Below are 21,588 nucleotides of genomic sequence, written 5' to 3'. Positions count from 1 at the left end.
TAAAAGAGAAAGTGAAATTTGCAATTCTACAGTGGATATTTTGTCCATTTAACTTTATGTTAAGTACTTACTCTATATTCTTGATAAGTGTTCTATTTTTATTTGTTTTTATTTCTTCATTTAAAAATACTGAATTAAAAATTTTAACCAAACCACTACAAAGTTGAGAAAACATCATTCTGTAATTTGAATGCTAAATATTCTAACCATTCCTCCTCAGTTTCCCTTCAATAAAGGACAGGCCTCCCAGAGATATCAACCAACCATGTCATTATCAAGTTGCAATAAAATTAGACACCCCCTTCATATTAATACTTGATGAGGCAACCCAAATAGAAGGACTGGGATACAAAAGTGGGCAAAAGCATTTGTTTTCTAATGAAACACACAAAATGGGTGGACCCAGATGGGAGAGGGGGAAATGAGGAGCTGGGAGGAACTGTGAAGAAAACCATAATCCAGATATATCAAGTCAGGAGAAAGAATGTGTTTTAAATAAAAGAGTAAACAAAGTGAAAGCATGGATCCAAAACTCAAGCTCGGGTTTTCACCTGCACTTCGAATTTTGAGCTTTAAATCAACATAATTACTTCATGCATCTATGCATATGTTATCATGTAATTTATGTTCTGCTCAATGCATAAGGAAAAGTTATCATTATAATTGAATACTAGTTTTGTTACAGTAATTTCATAAATACAGAATTTTAAATCTACTATTATCTTGATAGATGCTTTTAATGGCTTTTGTCACTAAAATTTTTTGAAAATTCCACTCAATTTTCATATTATAATATAGCTTATTAATTCCAACTCTCTTATATTTGAGTAGAAATTATTAAGTTATTGTCACAAATATTTTTTGTATTTCATTTCCTCTTTGCTAATATCACCAATTATTTCTTATAGAACCCATATGGTCAATAATATATACTCATGAATGAATCTAAAAGTTATATTTTAAATATTTGAAAACATGATAAATTATCAGCATATTTATTTAATGAATGCATGTACAAATATATTTGTTAATATGTGCTTATAAACTTTCTTATGAAATTTGAGGTTTCATATGTGTAGGTGGGGGCACTTCTGTGGGTGCTAGACAGAGACCAACCCTAAGCACCATTATGAATCATCCATCCAGCTTGGTATTTGAAACAAGGTCTCTCCCTGACCTAGGCCTCAGTGAATGGATCAGGCCGAATACCCAGGAATCCTTCTTTGGTCCTCCCAGAGCTGGAATTACACATGTATACTGCCAGTTTATGCCATGGATTCTGCAATTGAGCTCAGATCCTCATGCTTTCATGGCAAGCAATTTATTGATGGAGCTTTTTCTTCTTTTTTCTAGTCTCTGAGTGTAAAGTTTCTATGCTTATCTATGCTCTGTGGCAATGTGTAAAATGTTCTACGGGTCTAATTATCATTTGTAAAACATATGCTTAATGTAAATTAAATGAAATGTTTTATTTCATCTAAATCAATCAATTCAATAAAAAAATTTGTGTGTGTGCATAATGTTCATGCTTCTTGATATTGGAATAGAAACCATCCAGAACAAAATAGTGATACATTATGTAGTCTCAAAAAAGAACCAATTTGCATATCCAATTAGCATATCTGGTGATAAACTTCCCATTAGGTAGAAATATGACACTATGTCAAACATACCTAAAACCTGTTTTAGTAAGCATTACTATTTGGAAGAGGAAACATGCCAACTTCTCATAAACACATCCCTGCCCACAGTCTTCACTCTCTTTGTTGTTGCTGTTCTTGGCCAGAAGCATTTTGAAGTCATGGATTAGAATACACCTACTATGTCACAGACATGCACATATGTGTACTGACATTTATAGACTACAAGTACCAATGATTCTCTTGTATTCAGTTTGAGTTTATCTGACGGCTGAAGCCACATGTCCCAAAAAGATTAGGGTCTAAATTGTGATGCTATAAATGGAACACATTAAGAATATTTATCTGTCCAATCCCACTGCCGGTACAAAAGCACCAGTTAAATGATTGAATGTATAAAGTAAGATAAAACATGCTGTTTAAAAATGTCTATACGGTATAAATTCTGAATGCATCTGCATCAGGCCTTCTGCATATAAGATGTGTTTCTTTAGCTTGGAGTTACTGTTGGACTTCTAAAAGTATAAGTGGGGGTGTCTCTGACTTTTTTGACTGCTCCTGAGACATTTTTCTTCATACTGGGTTGCCTTGTCCAGCCTTGATATGCAGGTATACCTAGTCTTACTGCATTTCATAATGCGAAAATTTGGTTGATATCACTGGAAAGCCTCTCTCTTCTGAGGAGGAATAGGAGAGCAGGGAATCTGGTTGGGTGGCTCAGAGGAGGAGTCAAAGGGGTGCTTGTGGTCTGTATGTATTATATGAAACTTACACTTTAAAAATAAAATCAACAAGGATAACTTTTATAGATACATTGCCCTATCTTATAGTCCCATTTAAAAAATTTTGTTTATATTGGCTAAAGAAAATGCCATTGAAGAAATACTATAAAACTTTATAGGGTTTGGCATAAAGGGAAATGAAGAATTTACATTTTGTTTTGTAAAGAAGAAATGATGAAAGACTTTATAGGAAGAGGCTTTCCATTGTTTTCCTGTTTCTCTATTGCTTTACTTCTACAAACCAACTGGGTTTATGATTTACATGTGAAAAGGTTACAAAAGGATTAGTCCTGGGGGCTTTGGATACTCAGAGAGATAATGAGCCAGCAGTTCTGGGCTGAGTTGCACAGTTGCTAACAGCCTTCTGGTAACAAAAGTGCAAATCAGGGGGCCTTAACTATAGTCAGAGTAGTTTATTTTTTGTTGGTTTTCTTTTAGAGTTCAAGCTGCACTTGGAAGATAAACAAGAGGACGGGTGTTAGAAGGAGAGTGGGAAGAATATACAGTGATGTACCTTTTATTATTTTTAAAGTAACTTGTTAGAGATTATTATGATCATAATTTTAAAAAAGTATTGATAGAAGGAAAATGCACAAGCCATTTATTAAAGGCAATGAGATCTGTGCCAAAAGAACAGAATAAAATCAGTATAAAATGTAAATGTATAAAACAACAAACATAAAGCTTACAAATGGTAAAATGAAGATTGAAGGAAGCTAGCATGTCACTGGTGTTCTTCCTAAGGAAAGTTCTGACTATCCTTACAACAATATTTTTTTCAAATACTTATTGCAAAAACAGCATGCTCTTTACTTACCCACAGGAGACATCTCAGGAACTCCTGCTGTGTATGGACCATCTAGAAATTTGGGTTCATTGTCGTTGATATCCTGAATCTTAATAACAAATTCTGATTCGGGCTCCACAGGCTTGTTGGTGAGTCTGTCCAGAGCTTGGGCTCTGAGTGTATAATAGGCCTGCTCCTCCCGGTCCAGTCTCTTAGTAGCATGGATATCACCAGTGTTCTCATCAATAATGAAAATTGAACTTGCCCCTTCACCTGACAAGATGTACTTGATGGAACCATCTCCTTTATCAACATCAGAGTGAAGCTGTTGAAAAATTCATGTGAGATGAGATTAACTTACAAGAGAGTCAGCACTATAAAGTTCTGTAAAAGTCATTCTCATGTCACAGCTGTAAGAGATTTCATTGTTTATGGAAAGATGAGCTGAGTGCTGATTGTGCTAAGTAGCCAGAATATACAATGTGAAATGCAGTACTGAGAACACATAGATTTCATTTCTTTCTGCACATACTCTCATTTCTAAACATATCTCCCCACCATTCCTAAATATATATTAAATACATATGCATGCATAGAGTTGATTTGACTTTCATGCTATGAGATTTTTCTTTAGAATATTTGTAAATTTAGTTCTGAAATAGTAATCAATTTGCATATATGTGTTTATGTTTCATATACATGTTTCACTCTCTTAGAAACTCTTTCTCCTACCTCCCCAGCTTGTCCCCATTCATTCTCTGATTAATCAGCAGAGATGAAAATCCAGTTTTTTAATTGTTCAGTTTTTTAAATTTTGAAACTGAAAATTCATTGCTCTGGAAAGTAGAGATTTTAAATCAGTATGTGCATGGGTTTCAACTCAACATTTCCTGAAATACCAAGAATGGCAATAGATTTGCATGATTAACCTTAGCATCAGCAGCAGGGTACCGCTTTCTGATTTATACGTCATATCTGAAACTTGCCCTGCTGTATATCAGGACATAATGTTGAATAGAGGAACCTTGAGAAATAAACATAGAAATAATTACATAATTCCCTGGGCTTCATAACCTGAGAAATATGCAAACCAATCCATCATTCACCAATTGATCATCACTTGAAACTATTGCCATCTAGGACTTTGGTTAATAACTCAAAAAGCCAATTTACCAAATACTGAAATTTTCCGTAGCACTACATTTGCATTTTTCAAAAGAGAACATTGGAAAATACTTAAAATGTTGTGGGCACAGCATTTACATCTATTCATGATATGGAGGATGGGGTTTACAATTGTGCAAGTGATGCTTCTGACAGATGTGCTTCAGGTTTTAAAATACCTAATTTATCCTTTGTTTTCTGAATAAATAGTACAGAAATGCATTCTGATATGACATATATATTTGTGATTGTGGTTTTATTTTTGGTATTGTGTGTCAGAAAGTTATATTCATGAATCATGTGTATTACCAATCTATGAGGAAAATAAATTACTTCATTATCTCAAATAATACTGAAAATTACTGATATGCATATTAGTATATTGTGTATATGTAATAATATATAGAGTAATCTACATATATACGTATGAATTGTTATAATTGGATTTAATAAACCTTAAATATCACCTTTTTAATGTTATCAACACAGTATCTCATTCAATGTACGTAAATTCTTTCCAAATCCTATCAGCAGATGAAGAAACTGATGCAGGCAAAGACTGACTGACTACGCTGTATTTCAAAGCAAAAACTGCTCCCTACAGAAAAAATATCCTGGAAACTCACTGATTTGTGTGAGTATTAAGTATACAATATTTAGATTCCAATGCTTCCTCTGGGATAGGAGTTGTGATCTTATGCAGGAGGACATGAAGAATTATCACAAAGGAAATTTTGGGAAAATGAAGTACAACTGACTTCCTTCCACAAACTCCCCGTATCTGAAGTTTGGGGCTTCAGTGTAGTTTTCATGAATTCATTTTATGACTCATAAAATAGTCCATTCTTTCTACTTATAAATACAATAGACCCAACATTTAGCAACACAAAGCAAAAGTATGCTGTTCTGAGACAAAAAGCAGATGGGATATGATATTGTTAAGCAGCTCTCAAGAAGATATTAAGTCACTTTTCAACTACTCTCCTAACCCTGCTTCTACTTGTCTGCTTAGGTGCAACTCCTGGGAAGCCCTCATGTTTGCCATGAAAGGATTGTGGGAAATCCATGAACTTCAAAGGGATCGTGATACATACTCGGCATATATAGATTTTGTTTCTTGATGAACTTTCATATAAATTACATACAGCTTTCCCATTTTCAGAGACAATTCATATGCCTCATTTAGCTAATTCCCGTCAACTAATTCTTGTTTAAAGACAGGGTTGCAGAGCGACATTATCATTTGATAGGTACAGGAAAGATAATACACATTCAGTCTTAAACATGAACTTCAAGATGAGCTCTGATGCTATGTTTTGTATTATCACGTTGATTGTTCTGCATGACTGTGATCACAAGAGAGTTTAGAGACTGATGATTAATATTATTTGTTTTGTTATTCATTCAAAAATCTCATTCCTTGTTTTCTACCACTCTTCTTCCTAATACAAATATATAAATATAATTTCACAGACACAGAACACCACCTCCTCTCTGTCACAACTTCTGCTAAGCTGGTATTATCCCTGATAATTGCCACACTGCAACACACATTTTTGTTGAAATCAACACTCTGTTTTTGCAAGGTTAGCATAAGCTACTTTGGTTAAAAATAATGACCAACCTTAGATATTCTCACGTGTACATTACAAATCTAGATGCACCCTCATAATCTTTTTTTAAATTTGGAAATAGGATTTATTATTCAAATGGTCTTGTTTTCTCTATCCTTAGAAGACAATGTTTACAATCTGAAAAGAAAACATAATTCTACTGATGTAATGTTTCAACTAATCTTATTTGAGTATCATTGCGATGGGTCTTTGGGAACTGCCTATGGTGTGGAAAGCTTGCAATCTAACATTGATCATCATATAAAGATTTCCGAAATAGATCCCATAAAGTAGTCTGCCAGTTTGCAGATATCTGTCATGGCACTAAATACCCATAATCATGTTACACACATACACACAGCCGAATTTTTCTGTTACATAAATCCTATTGCTGCTGTATTATCTAAGATTTCTAGATAATTTCTTTAGAAGGCAGTATTTAAAAATGAAAGTCAATCGTGAGTAGAAGCTGACAGCCAAGCTTCTTTCTTAAGACAATTTTCTCTTGCAGACCAAACCACAGACTCTATTTGCATATAAATTCAATTATCCACCCTGGATCCTTTTTTATAATTCTGCAAATCAACATAGCCCCATGACTCTTAAAAAGAAGATAGCACGTACAATTTTAAACATACCAATTAAATCCAGAGATCTACTTTCCTTTGTAAGCACAGACAATTAACTAGCTGGGTGGGATCCTGTCCTGAAATTACCAATTCGACCAGAACTGGACCTAAACTTATTCTGTTTTAGGCTGACTTTTAACTTAACTTCCTACTTTGGATCTTTCTGCAAAGTTGCATTATTATTGCTGCTGTTTTGTTATTTGTGGTCTATGAAATCCCTCATACAATTTATATTTTGTGTAGTCACAGCAGCTACCATTTTGTTGAGGAACATAGACACATGCTCAGTTCCTAGACTCATGCACTATCTTAATCTTAAGAGGTAGAGAAATTTGTGTTCTTATTCTCCCTTGAGAAAAAGAATCCTCAGTATAGAATAAATGCATTGTATTATAAGTGCAAACTGCATTCTTAATGTGTGTATCACTGTGTGTGTGAGTGTGTTTGTGTGTGTGAGTGTGTGAGTGTGTGTGTGTGTGTGTGTGAATCTCTCTTTAAGTGCAAGTACCTGTGGAGGCTAGAAGCATGCTTTGGAAATCCAGGTGTTCTATATAAAGGAAATTTATGCTCCACTCTGTATTGGAGCATGGAAAAAAATATGAGTCCTCTGTAAGAATAGATTGTTCCCTTAACTGTTAATCAAATGCAGGTCATCACATTTTATTTTGCCATTCTTAATTTGACAAATACCTGTGTAGTCAAACACACACACACACACACACACACACACACACACACAGAGAGAGAGAGAGACAGAGACAGAGACAGAGACAGAGATGAGAGAGGAAGAAGTGAAAATGGGTTTCGCATATGTGTGTGTATATTTTTGTACATGTATATTTCTCTGTGAACAGCTATTATAATTTAAAAACTTTTTATATTTTAAAGTTTCATACATTTAGAATCCATGTACATAATAAGAAATATTAATTGGACTTATAGTTTATTAATAGCCAAAACACAAAACAAAGCAAAAGAAAAAGAGACATGTAGTTTAAAAGGAGATGGAATGGAGCTAGAAGAAAGCAGAGGTGGCTAGATATAATAAATAAACATGTTCTAAAACATATATATTAATAATATGCTGTGGACCCATTATCTCTGAAATAGCATTTCTCCTACTTCTCAGGCTAGATAATGTTACATGGTAGTAACAAGTAAATATTTTTAAGTTTCAATATTTTAACATTTTACTTGTTATGAATATTCTCATTCTTACCTTGCTCTAATACTGTCACTTATTTCTTTCTGTTACACCCCTTTCTATACTGTTATCATTGTCAAATATGAATTTCCTTTGACAAGTATGAGTTACACAATTCCTTTTGTTAAATGCACGTTTTAGTATGAGGAGACCAGAAGTGATTAAGAAAAAAACTTACTTGATCAGAAATATTGATTGTGACAGATTTACAGGGTAAGCCAGTATCTAGAAGAGATAGCCTACTTTTCCTTTGCTTATGGCTGATTGATTTATAGAGCATCAATTGAAATATTCATGGTCTATACATAGTTTGCAGGAAGAACATCTTTGCTGAGAAACCATCTTTTGATGGATCAATTCAAACTGAATATAACATTTATTGCATTGACTTCATCTCCTTTTTGTGTTTTCAAAATGTTCATTAAATATGGTTATTTCTCAACATCAATTTGTTTCTCCTTTTTCCTGACATCAGGTTCAATCTCTTTCTGTAATATTACCAAAGCACAAATCTCTTTCTGTACTTTCATTCACTTTGCCAAGGTGCATTCTTTCAGAAAAGGTTTTCGAGATAGCACCTGCTACATGACTATAACTAGCAATGCCCATAGTTTTAGGACACACCTATCAATGCACTGTAACTATCTCATGACCAGTTCTATGACATGAGGGCCCATCTTTACTAAAGCCCCATATTTCTGTTGCTATAAAAGTTTGATATTAACTAAGTAAAATATTTTTTCAAAAACACCATACTTTTAATAATAATATTTAGCAGAAAATTTGATAAATTCATAATCCACTTTGTAAAGTACCAGTTATGGTTTAATTCTCTGTTATTCTCTTAATAGGCTTAACGATAATAGGAAATGCAAATCAAATCAAATAGAGTTTAAAACTACTGAATGATTTGCATTTCTTTAGATAATAAATGTATTTCATACATTTCCTTAACTACCTTTGATGTTGTAATTTAGGATTATGACACTGATTTAATAATTTATATATATATATGTACATATATATACACACATACATATTAATGAGACAACCCTGATAAACATTACCAGACCATGTTATTGGTTTCATTAAAATATCAATTGCTAGTGATAAACATTCCTTAAAGAAAACTGAAATTGAAGAGATGTTAATATATTGGTCAACTTTGTCTTCCTCCATAATCTTTTAATGTTACTCCCCTTTCCCAGTTTCCTGTCCATAAACCCCCTATACTACCCCTTTCCCTGCTTCGATGAGGGTGTTCACCCATCCACCCATCCCTTTCCTCCTACTGAAATTCCCCTACATTGGAGGGAGGGGCTTCCAGCCTTGGCAGAACCAAGGGCATCTCCTCCCATTGGTGCCCATACAAGACATCCTGTGCTACATATGTAGCTGGAGCTATGGGTTTGTCCTTGTTTACTCTTTGGTTGGTGGTTTAGTCACTGGGAGCTTTGGTTCATTGGTATTGTCATTCTTATGGGGTGGCAAACCTCTTCAGATCTTCAATACTTTCTCTAAGCCTCCAAAGGGGACCCCGTTCTCAGTTCAGTGGTTGGCTGCAAGCATCCAATTCTGTATTTGTCACACTTTGTAAGAGACTCTCAGAAGACAGCTATATCAGGCTCCTATCAGCATACACTTCTTGGCATCAGCAATATTGTCTGGGTTTGGTGACTATATATGGGCTGGATCCCAAGGTAGGGCGGTCTCTGGATGGCCCTTCCTTCAGTCTCTGCTCCAAAATTTGTCTCTGTATTTTCTATAAATATATTTGATCCCCCCCCCTTCTAAGAAGAACTAAAACATCCTCACTTTGGTCTGTAGTTTGTATCTTGTGTAATCCTATCTTTTGGCTAATAATCCACTTATCAGTGAGTGCATACCATGTGTGGACTTTTTGTGATTCGGTTACTTCACTCAGGATGATGTTTTCTAGTTCTATTCATTTGCCTATGAATTTCATGAAGTCATTGTTTTTAATAGCTGAGTAGTTCTCCATTGTATAAATGTAACTTACTTTCTGTATCTGTTGAGGGACATCTGGGTTCTTTCCACCTTCTGGCTATTATAAACAAGACTGCTATGAATATAGTGGAGTATGTGTCCTTGTTATATGGTAGATTATATTTTGGGTATATGCCCAGGACTGGAATAGCTGGGTTCTCGGGTAGTAATATGTCCAATTTTCTGAGGACCTTCCAGACTGATTTCCAGAATAGTTGTACCAGCTTGCAAGCCCACCAACAATGGAGGAGTTTCCTTTTTTCTCACATTCTCATCAATATCTGTTGTCATCTGTGGTTTTTTGTTTGTTTGTTTGTTCGTTTGTTTGTTTGTTTGTTTGTTTGTCTTACCCCATTCTGACTGGTGTGAGGTGAAAATCTCAGGGTTGTTTTAATCTGAATTTCCCTGATGACTAAGAATATTGAACATTTCTTTAGGTGCTTCTTAGTCGTTCAATATTCCTTAGTTGAGAATTCTTTGTTTAGCTCTGTACCCCATTTTTTATAATGATAAAATCTGTATAGTATTGGTACAAAGTCAGCGAGGTAGATCAATGTACTAGATTTGAAGCCCCAGAAATGAATCCACACAACTATGGTCACTTGATCTTTGACAAAGGATAAAAAAAAAATCCAGTGGGATAAAAGATAGCATTTTCAACAAATGGCGCTGGTTCAACTCACAGTCAGCATGTAGAAGAATGCAAATCGATCCATTCTGATCACCCTATACAAAGCTCAATTCCAAGTGGATGAAGAACTTCCACATAAAACCAGATATACTCAAAATAATAGAAGAAAAACTGGGAAAGAGCCTCAAACATATGGGCTCTGGGGAAAATTTCCCAAACAGAACACCAATAGCTTATACTCTAAGAACAAGAATCAACAAATGGGACTTCATAAAATTGCAAAGCTTCTGTAAGGCAAAGTACACTGTCATTAGGACAAAATGGCAACCTCCAGATTGGGGAAAGATCTTTACCAATCTTACATCCAATAGAGGGCTAACTAATATTCAATATATACAAAGAACTCAAGAAGACTCTGGAGAATCAAGTAACCCCATAATCTTTTTAAACCAAGCACTTGTGATTTTACTTTAAAGCTATATTGATGACTCTTCACTTAAGCCTGTGTAAAGCTAAGATAAAGAGGCATAAATTTATATTTTGTTATAAGTCTATCTTTTAATATTTGAGCCATGACTGTGGTAGAGATGAGAAGGTTTTAGTTTTATTTAAGGTTTTGGCACCTTGAGAATTTGATTGTGCTTACTGAGTATATGAGATACACAATTTGGGACTTGTGTTTGCTTCGGTTTGGATTGGTTTGGTTTGGTTTGGTTTGTTCTATTCTTTTTTCTCCTCTTTGGTGAGAGGGAGGCTCAAAATGTTGAGCAGGACTAGTAAAGAATGGGAAGTGGGTGTTATTGGTTTGTATTATGCAAAATTACCAAACAATCAATAAAAGTATCATGTGAAAACTAAGACGCATATAACTGCAATTCACTGTGCTGTTATAAATACTATTTTAAATGTAATGATTATTAAGGTAAATTAGTTTACCATTGAAATTGTGCCTCTTAATATCTTCATCTTATATTTTATATCAATAAAAATGCAAATGTAAACATAGTAAAACTATGGAGGAACTGGTATATTTCTTGACAATTTTGATACTCAAAGTAACAATAAGTTGTAGACTCATCTATCCACACTGATTCATTTATGAGAATACTAGCAATGACTATAACTCTAGATGAGTGGTTTTTTTTTGGAAGTTGCCCAATAAAAAATGAAAATGAAGTATTTAATATAATCCTATAAGTCTATTGAATTTGTGTGTAAGAAAATGGAATAGTGATGTTAGGACATAACAAGTAAATTCTTTTCATCTGAGGGTAATTGCAAACACCTCAAAGATAACACTCAGAAAATTATGGATGATTGAGATTAACATTGGAGCTACATTAAAGCCTTCATCAAAAAGAAAATATATAACCTTTTACAATCTGGAATGATTTATATTACATATTAACTATCCCACCTAAAAAGAATGTTAATTCATTGATTCATGATTATAGATTACTGGCTTTAGTGTTTAATATAGTGTATTTCTGATTGTTCCAAGACTTTCACAATATTTACTATTATTACATTTATAAAACATTGTAAGTATAGACAGTCAATTTAAACAGTAGTTGACAGAAATTAAGCTGCTGAGATATGCTTACTACATCCAGATTTTCTTTTCTAATTATGACTTTGAAAGAATATTTTCCATTTGTCAGACGACACTTTGTAATTATTAAGCTGTTGAAGAAATATTGAAATAGGAAACAAGTGTGTGAGTCATTTCCTTTTGGTTGAAGTACTCCTAATTTATAATTATCATGTGGCCAAGGAAAATAGAACACAATCTATTTTGTAAGCATCTTTGATTAAGATACGTGGTTTAAGGCAACCAACAGATTGGGAAAAGATCTTTACCAATCCTACAACAGATAGAGGCCTTATATCCAAAATATACAAAGAACTCAAGAAGTTAGACCGCAGGGAAACAAATAACCCTATTAAAAAATGGGGTTCAGAGCTAAACAAAGAATTCACAGCTGAGGAATGCCGAATGGCTGAGAAACACCTAAAGAAATGTTCAACATCTTTAGTCATAAGGGAAATGCAAATCAAAACAACCCTGAGATTTCACCTCACACCAGTGAGAATGGCTAAGATCAAAAACTCAGGTGACAGCAGATGCTGGCGAGGATGTGGAGAAAGAGGAACACTCCTCCATTGTTGGTGGGATTGCAGACTGGTAAAACCATTCTGGAAATCAGTCTGGAGGTTCCTCAGAAAATTGGACATTGAACTGCCTGAGGATCCAGCTATACCTCTCTTGGGCATATACCCAAAAGATGCCTCAACATATAAAAGAGACACGTGCTCCACTATGTTCATCGCAGCCTTATTTATAATAGCCAGAAAATGGAAAGAACCGAGATGCCCTTCAACAGAGGAATGGATACAGAAAATGTGGTACATCTACACAATGGAATATTACTCAGCTATCAAAAACAACGAGTCTATGAAATTCGTAGGCAAATGGTTGGAACTGGAAAATATCATCCTGAGTGAGCTAACCCAATCACAGAAAGACATACATGGTATGCACTCATTGATAAGTGGCTATTAGCCCAAATGCTTGAATTAACATAGATCCCTAGAACAAACGAAACTCAAGACGGGTGATCAAAATGTGAATGCTTCACTCCTTCTTTAAATGAGGAAAAAGAATACCCTTGGCAGGGAAGGGAGAGGCAAAGATCAAAACAGAGACTTAAGGAACACCCATTCAGAGCCTGCCCCACATGTGGCCCATACATATACAGCCACCCAATTAGACAAGATGGATGAAGCAAAGAAGTGCAGACCGACAGGAGCCGGATGTAGATCGCTCCTGAGAGACACAGCCAGAATACAGCAAATACAGAGGCGAATGCCAGCAGCAAACCACTGAACTGAGAATAGGTCCCTTATTGAAGGAATCAGAGAAAGAACTGGAAGAGCTTGAAGGAGCTCGAGACCCCAAAAGTACAACAATGCCAAGCAACCAGAGCTTCCAGGGACTAAGCCACTACCTAAAGACTATACATGGACTGACCCTGGACTCTGACCCCATAGGTAGCAATGAATATCCTAGTAAGAGCACCAGTGGAAGGGGAAGCCCTGGGTCCTGCTAAGACTGAACCCCCAGTGAACTAGTCTATGGGGGGAGGGCGGCAATGGGGGGAGGGTTGGGAGGGGAACACCCATAAGGAAGGGGACGGGGGGAGGGGGATGTTTGCCCGGAAACCGGGAAAGGGAAAGGGAATAACACTCGAAATGTATATAAGAAATACTCGAGCTCTCTGCTCCCAGACCCGGTGAGAGAGAGACCCAACCGCCTGGTCAGGTGGGCACTCCTGAGGCTGCAGAGCGGAAGAGACCACCAACTCTGCTCACCCCTGCCCACATCCCTGGCCCAAGAGGAAACTGTATAAGGCCTCTGGGCTCCCGTGGGGAAGGGCCCAGGAGCGGCAGGACCCCTGTGCCTGAGACACCGCCCGAACCTGAAAGAAACAGACCAGATAAACAGTTCTCTGCACCCAAATCCCGTGGGAGGGAGAGCTAAACCTTCAGAGAGGCAGACAAGCCTGGGAAACCAGAAGTGACTGCTCCCTGCACACACATCTCGGACGCCAGAGGAAAAAGCCAAAGACCATCTGGAACCCTGGTGCACTGAAGCTCCCGGAAGGGGCGGCACAGGTCTTCCTGGTTGCTGCTGCTGCAGAGAGCCCGTGGGCAGCACCCCACGAGCTAACCTGAGCCTCGGGACCACAGGTAAGACCAAATTTTCTGCTGCAAGAAAGCTGCCTGGTGAACTCAAGACACAGGCCCACAGGAACAGCTGAAGACCTGTAGAGAGGAAAAACTACACGCCAGAAAGCAGAACACTCTGTCCCCATAACTGACTGAAAGAGAGGAAAACAGGTCTACAGCACTCCTGTCACACAGGCTTATAGGACAGTCTAGCCACTGTCAGAAATAGCAGAACAAAGTAACACTAGAGATAATCTGATGGCGAGAGGCAAGCGCAGGAACCCAAGAAACAGAAACCAAGACTACATGCCATCATCGGAGCCCAATTCTCCCACCAAAACAAACATGGAATATCCAAACACACCAGAAAAGCAAGATCTAGTTACAAAATCATATTTGATCATGATGCTGGAGGACTTCAAGAAAGACATGAACACACTTAGGGAAGCACAGGAAAACATTAATAAACAAGTAAAAGCCTACAGAGAGGAATCGCAAAAATCCCTGAAAGAATTCCAGGAAAACACAATCAAACAGTTGAAGGAATTAAAAATGGAAATAGAAGCAATCAAGAAAGAACACATGGAAACAACCCTGGATATAGAAAACCAAAAGAAGAGACAAGGAGCTGTAGATACAAGCCTCACCAACAGAATTCAAGAGATGGAAGAGAGAATCTCAGGAGCAGAAGATTCCATAGAAATCATTGACTCAACTGTCAAAGATAATGTAAAACGGAAAAAGCTACTGGTCCAAAACATACAGGAAATCCAGGACTCAATGAGAAGATCAAACCTAAGGATAATAGGTATAGAAGAGAGTGAAGACTCCCAGCTCAAAGGACCAGTAAATATCTTCAACAAAATCATAGAAGAAAACTTCCCTAACCTAAAAAAAGAGATACCCATAGACATACAAGAAGCCTACAGAACTCCAAATAGATTGGACCAGAAAAGAAACACCTCCCGTCACATAATTGTCAAAACACCAAACGCACAAAATAAAGAAAGAATATTAAAAGCAGTAAGGGAAAAAGGTCAAGTAACATATAAAGGCAGACCTATCAGAATCACACCAGACTTCTCGCCAGAAACTATGAAGGCCAGAAGATCCTGGACTGATGTCATACAGACCCTAAGAGAACACAAATGCCAGCCCAGGTTACTGTATCCAGCAAAACTCTCAATTAACATTGATGGAGAAACCAAGATATTCCATGACAAAACCAAATTTACACAATATCTTTCTACAAATCCAGCACTACAAAGGATAATAAATGGTAAAGCCCAACATAAGGAGGCAAGCTATACCCTAGAAGAAGCAAGAAACTAATCGTCTTGGCAACAAAACAAAGAGAATGAAAGCACACAAACATAACCTCACATCCAAATATGAATATAAAGGGAAGCAATAATCACTATTCCTTAATATCTCTCAATATCAATGGCCTCAACTCCCCAATAAAAAGACATAGATTAACAAACTGGATACGCAATGAGGACCCTGCATTCTGCTGCCTACAGGAAACACACCTCAGAGACAAAGACAGACACTACCTCAGAGTGAAAGGCTGGAAAACAACTTTCCAAGCAAATGGTCAGAAGAAGCAAGCTGGAGTAGCCATTCTAATATCAAATAAAATCAATTTCCAACTAAAAGTCATCAAAAAAGATAAGGAAGGACACTTCATATTCATCAAAGGAAAAATCCACCAAGATGAACTCTCAATCCTAAATATCTATGCCCCAAATACAAGGGCACCTACATACGTAAAAGAAACCTTACTAAAGCTAAAAACACACATTGCACCTCACACAATAATAGTGGGAGACTTCAACACCCCACTCTCATCAATGGACAGATCATGGAAACAGAAATTAAACAGTGATGTCGACAGACTAAGAGAAGCCATGAGCCAAATGGACTTAACGGATATTTATAGAACATTCTATCCTAAAGCAAAAGGATATACCTTCTTCTCAGCTCCTCATGGTACTTATTCCAAAATTGACCATATAATTGGTCAAAAAACGGGCCTCAACAGGTACAGAAAGATAGAGATAATCCCATGCATGCTATCGGACCACCACGGCCTAAAACTGGTCTTCAATAACAATAAGGGAAGAATGCCCACATATACGTGGAAATTGAACAATGCTCTACTCAATGATAACCTGGTCAAGGAAGAAATAAAGAAAGAAATTAAAAACTTTTTAGAATTTAATGAAAATGAAGATACAACATGCCCATACTTATGGGACACAATGAAAGCTGTGCTAAGAGGAAAACTCATAGCGCTGAGTGCCTGCAGAAAGAAACAGGAAAGAGCATATGTCAGCAGCTTGACAGCACACCTAAAAGCTCTAGAACAAAAAGAAGCAAATACACCCAGGAGGAGTAGAAGGCAGGAAATAATCAAACTCAGAGCTGAAATCAACCAAGTAGAAACAAAAAGGACCATAGAAAGAATCAACAGAACCAAAAGTTGGTTCTTTGAGAAAATCAACAAGATAGATAAACCCTTAGCCAGACTAACGAGAGGACACAGAGAGTGCGTCCAAATTAACAAAATTAGAAATGAAAAGGGAGACATAACTACAGATTCAGAGGAAATTCAAAAAATCATCAGATCTTACTATAAAAACCTATATTCAACAAAATTTGAAAATCTTCAGGAAATGGACAATTTCCTAGACAGATACCAGGTATCGAAGTTAAATCAGGAACAGATAAACCAGTTAAACAACCCCATAACTCCTAAGGAAATAGAAGCAGTCATTAAAGGTCTTCCAACCAAAAAGAGCCCAGGTCCAGACGGGTTTAGTGCAGAATTCTATCAAACCTTCATAGAAGACCTCATACCAATATTATCCAAACTATTCCACAAAATTGAAACAGATGGAGCACTACCGAATTCCTTCTACGAAGCCACAATTACTCTTATACCTAAACCACACAAAGACCCAACAAAGAAAGAGAACTTCAGACCAATTTCCCTTATGAATATCGACGCAAAAATACTCAATAAAATTCTGGCAAACCGAATTCAAGAGCACATCAAAACAATCATCCACCATGATCAAGTAGGCTTCATCCCAGGCATGCAGGGATGGTTTAATATATGGAAAACCATCAACGTGATCCATCATATAAACAAACTGAAAGAACAAAACCACATGATCATTTCATTAGATGCTGAGAAAGCATTTGACAAAATTCAACACCCCTTCATGATAAAAGTCTTGGAAAGAATAGGAATTCAAGGCCCATACCTAAACATAGTAAAAGCCATATACAGCAAACCAGTTGCTAACATTAAACTAAATGGAGAGAAACTCGAAGCAATCCCACTAAAATCAGGGACTAGACAAGGCTGCCCACTCTCTCCCTACTTATTCAATATAGTTCTTGAAGTTCTAGCCAGAGCAATCAGACAACAAAAGGAGATCAAGGGGATACAGATCGGAAAAGAAGAAGTCAAAATATCACTATTTGCAGATGACATGATAGTATATTTAAGTGATCCCAAAAGTTCCACCAGAGAACTACTAAAGCTGATAGACAACTTCAGCAAAGTGGCTGGGTATAAAATTAACTCAAATAAATCAGTTGCCTTCCTCTATACAAAAGAGAAACAAGCCGAGAAAGAAATTAGGGAAACGACACCCTTCATAATAGACCCAAATAATATAAAGTACCTCGGTGTGACTTTAACCAAGCAAGTAAAAGATCTGTACAATAAGAACTTCAAGACACTGAGGAAAGAAATTGAAGAAGACCTCAGAAGATGGAAAGATCTCCCATGCTCATGGATTGGCAGGATTAATATAGTAAAAATGGCCATTTTACCAAAAGCAATCTACAGATTCAATGCAATCCCCATCAAAATACCAATCCAATTCTTCAAAGAGTTAGACACAACAATTTGCAAATTCATCTGGAATAACAAAAAACCCAGGATAGCTAAAGCTATCCTCAACAATAAAAGGACTTCAGGGGGAATCACTATCCCTGAACTCAAGCAGTATTACAGAGCAATAATGATAAAAACTGCATGGTATTGGTACAGAGACAGACAGATAGACCAATGGAATAGAATTGAAGACCCAGAAATGAACCCACACACCTATGGTCACTTGATTTTTGACAAAGGAGCCAAAACCATCCAATGGAAAAAAGATAGCATTTTCAGCAAATGGTGCTGGTTCAACTGGAGGGCAACATGTAGAAGAATGCAGATCGATCCATGCTTATCACCCTGTACAAAGCTGAAGTCCAAGTGGATCAAGGACCTCCACATCAAACCAGACACACTCAAACTAATAGAAGAAAAACTAGGGAAGCATCTGGAACACATGGGCACTGGAAAAAATTTCCTGAACAAAACACCAATGGCTTATGCTCTAAGATCAAGAATCGACAAATGGGATCTCATAAAACTGCAAAGCTTCTGTAAGGCAAAGGACACGGTGGTTAGGACAAAACGGCAACCAACAGATTGGGAAAAGATCTTTACCAATCCTACAACAGATAGAGGCCTTATATCCAAAATATACAAAGAACTCAAGAAGTTAGACCGCAGGGAAACAAATAACCCTATTAAAAAATGGGGTTCAGAGCTAAACAAAGAATTCACAGCTGAGGAATGCCGAATGGCTGAGAAACACCTAAAGAAATGTTCAACATCTTTAGTCATAAGGGAAATGCAAATCAAAACAACCCTGAGATTTCACCTCACACCAGTGAGAATGGCTAAGATCAAAAACTCAGGTGACAGCAGATGCTGGCGAGGATGTGGAGAAAGAGGAACACTCCTCCATTGTTGGTGGGATTGCAGACTGGTAAAACCATTCTGGAAATCAGTCTGGAGGTTCCTCAGAAAATTGGACATTGAACTGCCTGAGGATCCAGCTATACCTCTCTTGGGCATATACCCAAAAGATGCCTCAACATATAAAAGAGACACGTGCTCCACTATGTTCATCGCAGCCTTATTTATAATAGCCAGAAAATGGAAAGAACCGAGATGCCCTTCAACAGAGGAATGGATACAGAAAATGTGGTACATCTACACAATGGAATATTACTCAACTATCAAAAACAACGAGTCTATGAAATTCGTAGGCAAATGGTTGGAATTGGAAAATATCATCCTGAGTGAGCTAACCCAATCACAGAAAGACATACATGGTATGCACTCATTGATAAGTGGCTATTAGCCCAAATGCTTGAATTACCCTAGATCCCTAGAACAAACGAAACTCAAGACGGATGATCAAAATGTGAATGCTTCACTCCTTCTTTAAATGAGGAAAAAGAATACCCTTGGCTGGGAAGGGAGAGGCAAAGATTAAAACAGAGACTGAAGGAACACCCATTCAGAGCCTGCCCCACAGGTGGCCCATACATATACAGCCACCCAATTGGACAAGATGGATGAAGCAAAGAAGTGCAGACCGACAGGAGCCGGATGTAGATCGCTCCTGAGAGACACAGCCAGAATACAGCAAATACAGAGGCGAATGCCAGCAGCAAACCACTGAGCTGAGAATAGGTCCCCCGTTGAAGGAATCAGAGAAAGAACTGGAAGAGCTTGAAGGGGCTCGAGACCCCAAAAGTACAACAATGTCAAGCAACCAGAGCTTCCAGGGACTAAGCCACTACCTAAAGACTATATATGGACTGACCCTGGACTCTGACCCCATAGGTAGCAATGAATATCCTAGTAAGAGCACCAGTGGAAGGGGAAGCCCTGGGTCCTGCTAAGACTGAACCCCCAGTGAACTAGACTATGGGGGGAGGGCGGCAATGGGGGGAGGGTTGGGAGGGGAACACCCATATGGAAGGGGAGGGGGGAGGGGGATTTTGCCCGGAAACCGGGAAAGGGAATAACACTTGAAATGTATATAAGAAATACTCAAGTTAATAAAAAAAAAAACACTAAATGTACAGTATAAAGAAAGAATATTATAAGCTATAAAAAAAAAAAAGAAATACTCAAGTTAATAAAAAAAAATGTCATCCCAATGTCATAGCAAGAAGAAGATATGGGGACTCTTGGAAAGTGAGTCATGAGGGCTCTGTGTTCCTTTGTACTTCCCCACGAATGCAATGGATACCCTTCTAAATACAATGGCAAGAATCTGCATGCTCATTCTACCACACAAGGATACCGAAGCTACCATATATGAATAACAGGCCATCGCCAGACATTGAGCATACCAGCATCTTAATTTTACATCCTCTGATCTCTAAAATTGTGAGCAATAAATATCTGGTAATTATTATTTTTTCAAAAAAAAAGATACGTGGTTTAAGATCTTGAGTTATTAATTACCAAGCACAGTGAATCGCGGTACAGGAGCATGATTCCGGAAGTGCTTATGCAATGACTAAACTGACAAGAGATCCTCATCTCATTTTCAAGAACAAATAAAAATATAAAGGTACTTATATTGTGTAGACAATCTGAATGAGTTCTCAGTAATCCACTTGTGATCTATGTTCAAACTGAAATTTTGTGGAATCTTGGTTCATTTGCTTAAAGGTATGTTGCTACTTCAAGGTGAGTACAAGGCACCAAAGGTGTGGATCTTGACATCAGTTTTATCTTTTATTGTTCATGATCCTTAATTTTCACTTTATTTTATTATAGATTCATATTATAAATGATCACTCAGACTTGAAAGTTAAAAAAACAGATAAAAGTTAATAATGCCCTTTTGTTTCTTAATAACACAGAATACGTGCCTGTGGATGTAATACTGCAAAGCAAAGCTCCCTATACATGTTTCTAAACATTCTACAATGGAACAATAGAATTGTCTTTGTTCCTCAGAGATAATGATCTTGCTTTTGCTTGACAAATGTGTACATTGGCACCTACAGTCTGTTTGCAAAGAACTGGAGTCATATCTACAGCTTCTCTTGGCGGGGAGAGAAGATGGCAACTAAGACAGAAAATAGCCTGCTCACATAGTTGTGTCAAACCTCCAATGAAAACTTCACAAAATCATTCTAGCTCTTACTGGTTTTCTGATATCCTAGATCAAAAACATTTATCACTCTATAAACCTTGCCAGACCCTATTTTTTTCCCCTCATGAAGACTGAAGCAGAAGAGCCACCCCCATTTAATACAAACATGAACTCTGGTTCTAAGTTCCCAGGGAAGACTGCACCTGGATAACTAAATTGTCAGTTTTAGGAATAAACCAGGAACAATTAAAAGCAAATTCTTGAAAGTTCTGACCTGTTTTGTTTCAGGGAAAACTTTTTTTCCTATTAAACTGGGTGTAGTTTAGGAGTTGAGTTAAACAAGTATTGTCTGAAGCCTAAATATCTCTACCTAGGAAGAGGTAAGAAAGAAATGGAGAAAAATGTTTAGCAAATATTATAGTATT

General features: G+C 37.0%; 1 protein-coding gene across 2 annotated transcripts in view; it reads right to left on the bottom strand.

Moving 5' to 3' along the window:
* Cdh7 (cadherin 7) overlaps nucleotides 1-21,588 on the bottom strand; it is a 153,061-nt gene that overhangs the window by 88,116 nt on the left and 43,357 nt on the right. For both annotated transcript variants that reach the window (XM_087580490.1, NM_001012737.2), the window contains 1 exon segment: nucleotides 3,240-3,534. In XM_087580490.1, the coding sequence (XP_087436616.1) occupies nucleotides 3,240-3,534 (295 nt within the window).

The sequence above is a fragment of the Rattus norvegicus genome, chromosome 13, assembly GCF_021556685.1.
Source record: "Rattus norvegicus strain SHRSP/BbbUtx chromosome 13, alternate assembly SHRSP_T2T, whole genome shotgun sequence".
NCBI lineage: Eukaryota > Metazoa > Chordata > Mammalia > Rodentia > Muridae > Rattus > Rattus norvegicus.
Note: the sequence above shows the minus strand (reverse complement) of the source record. Positions and strands in the feature narration are given on the sequence as shown.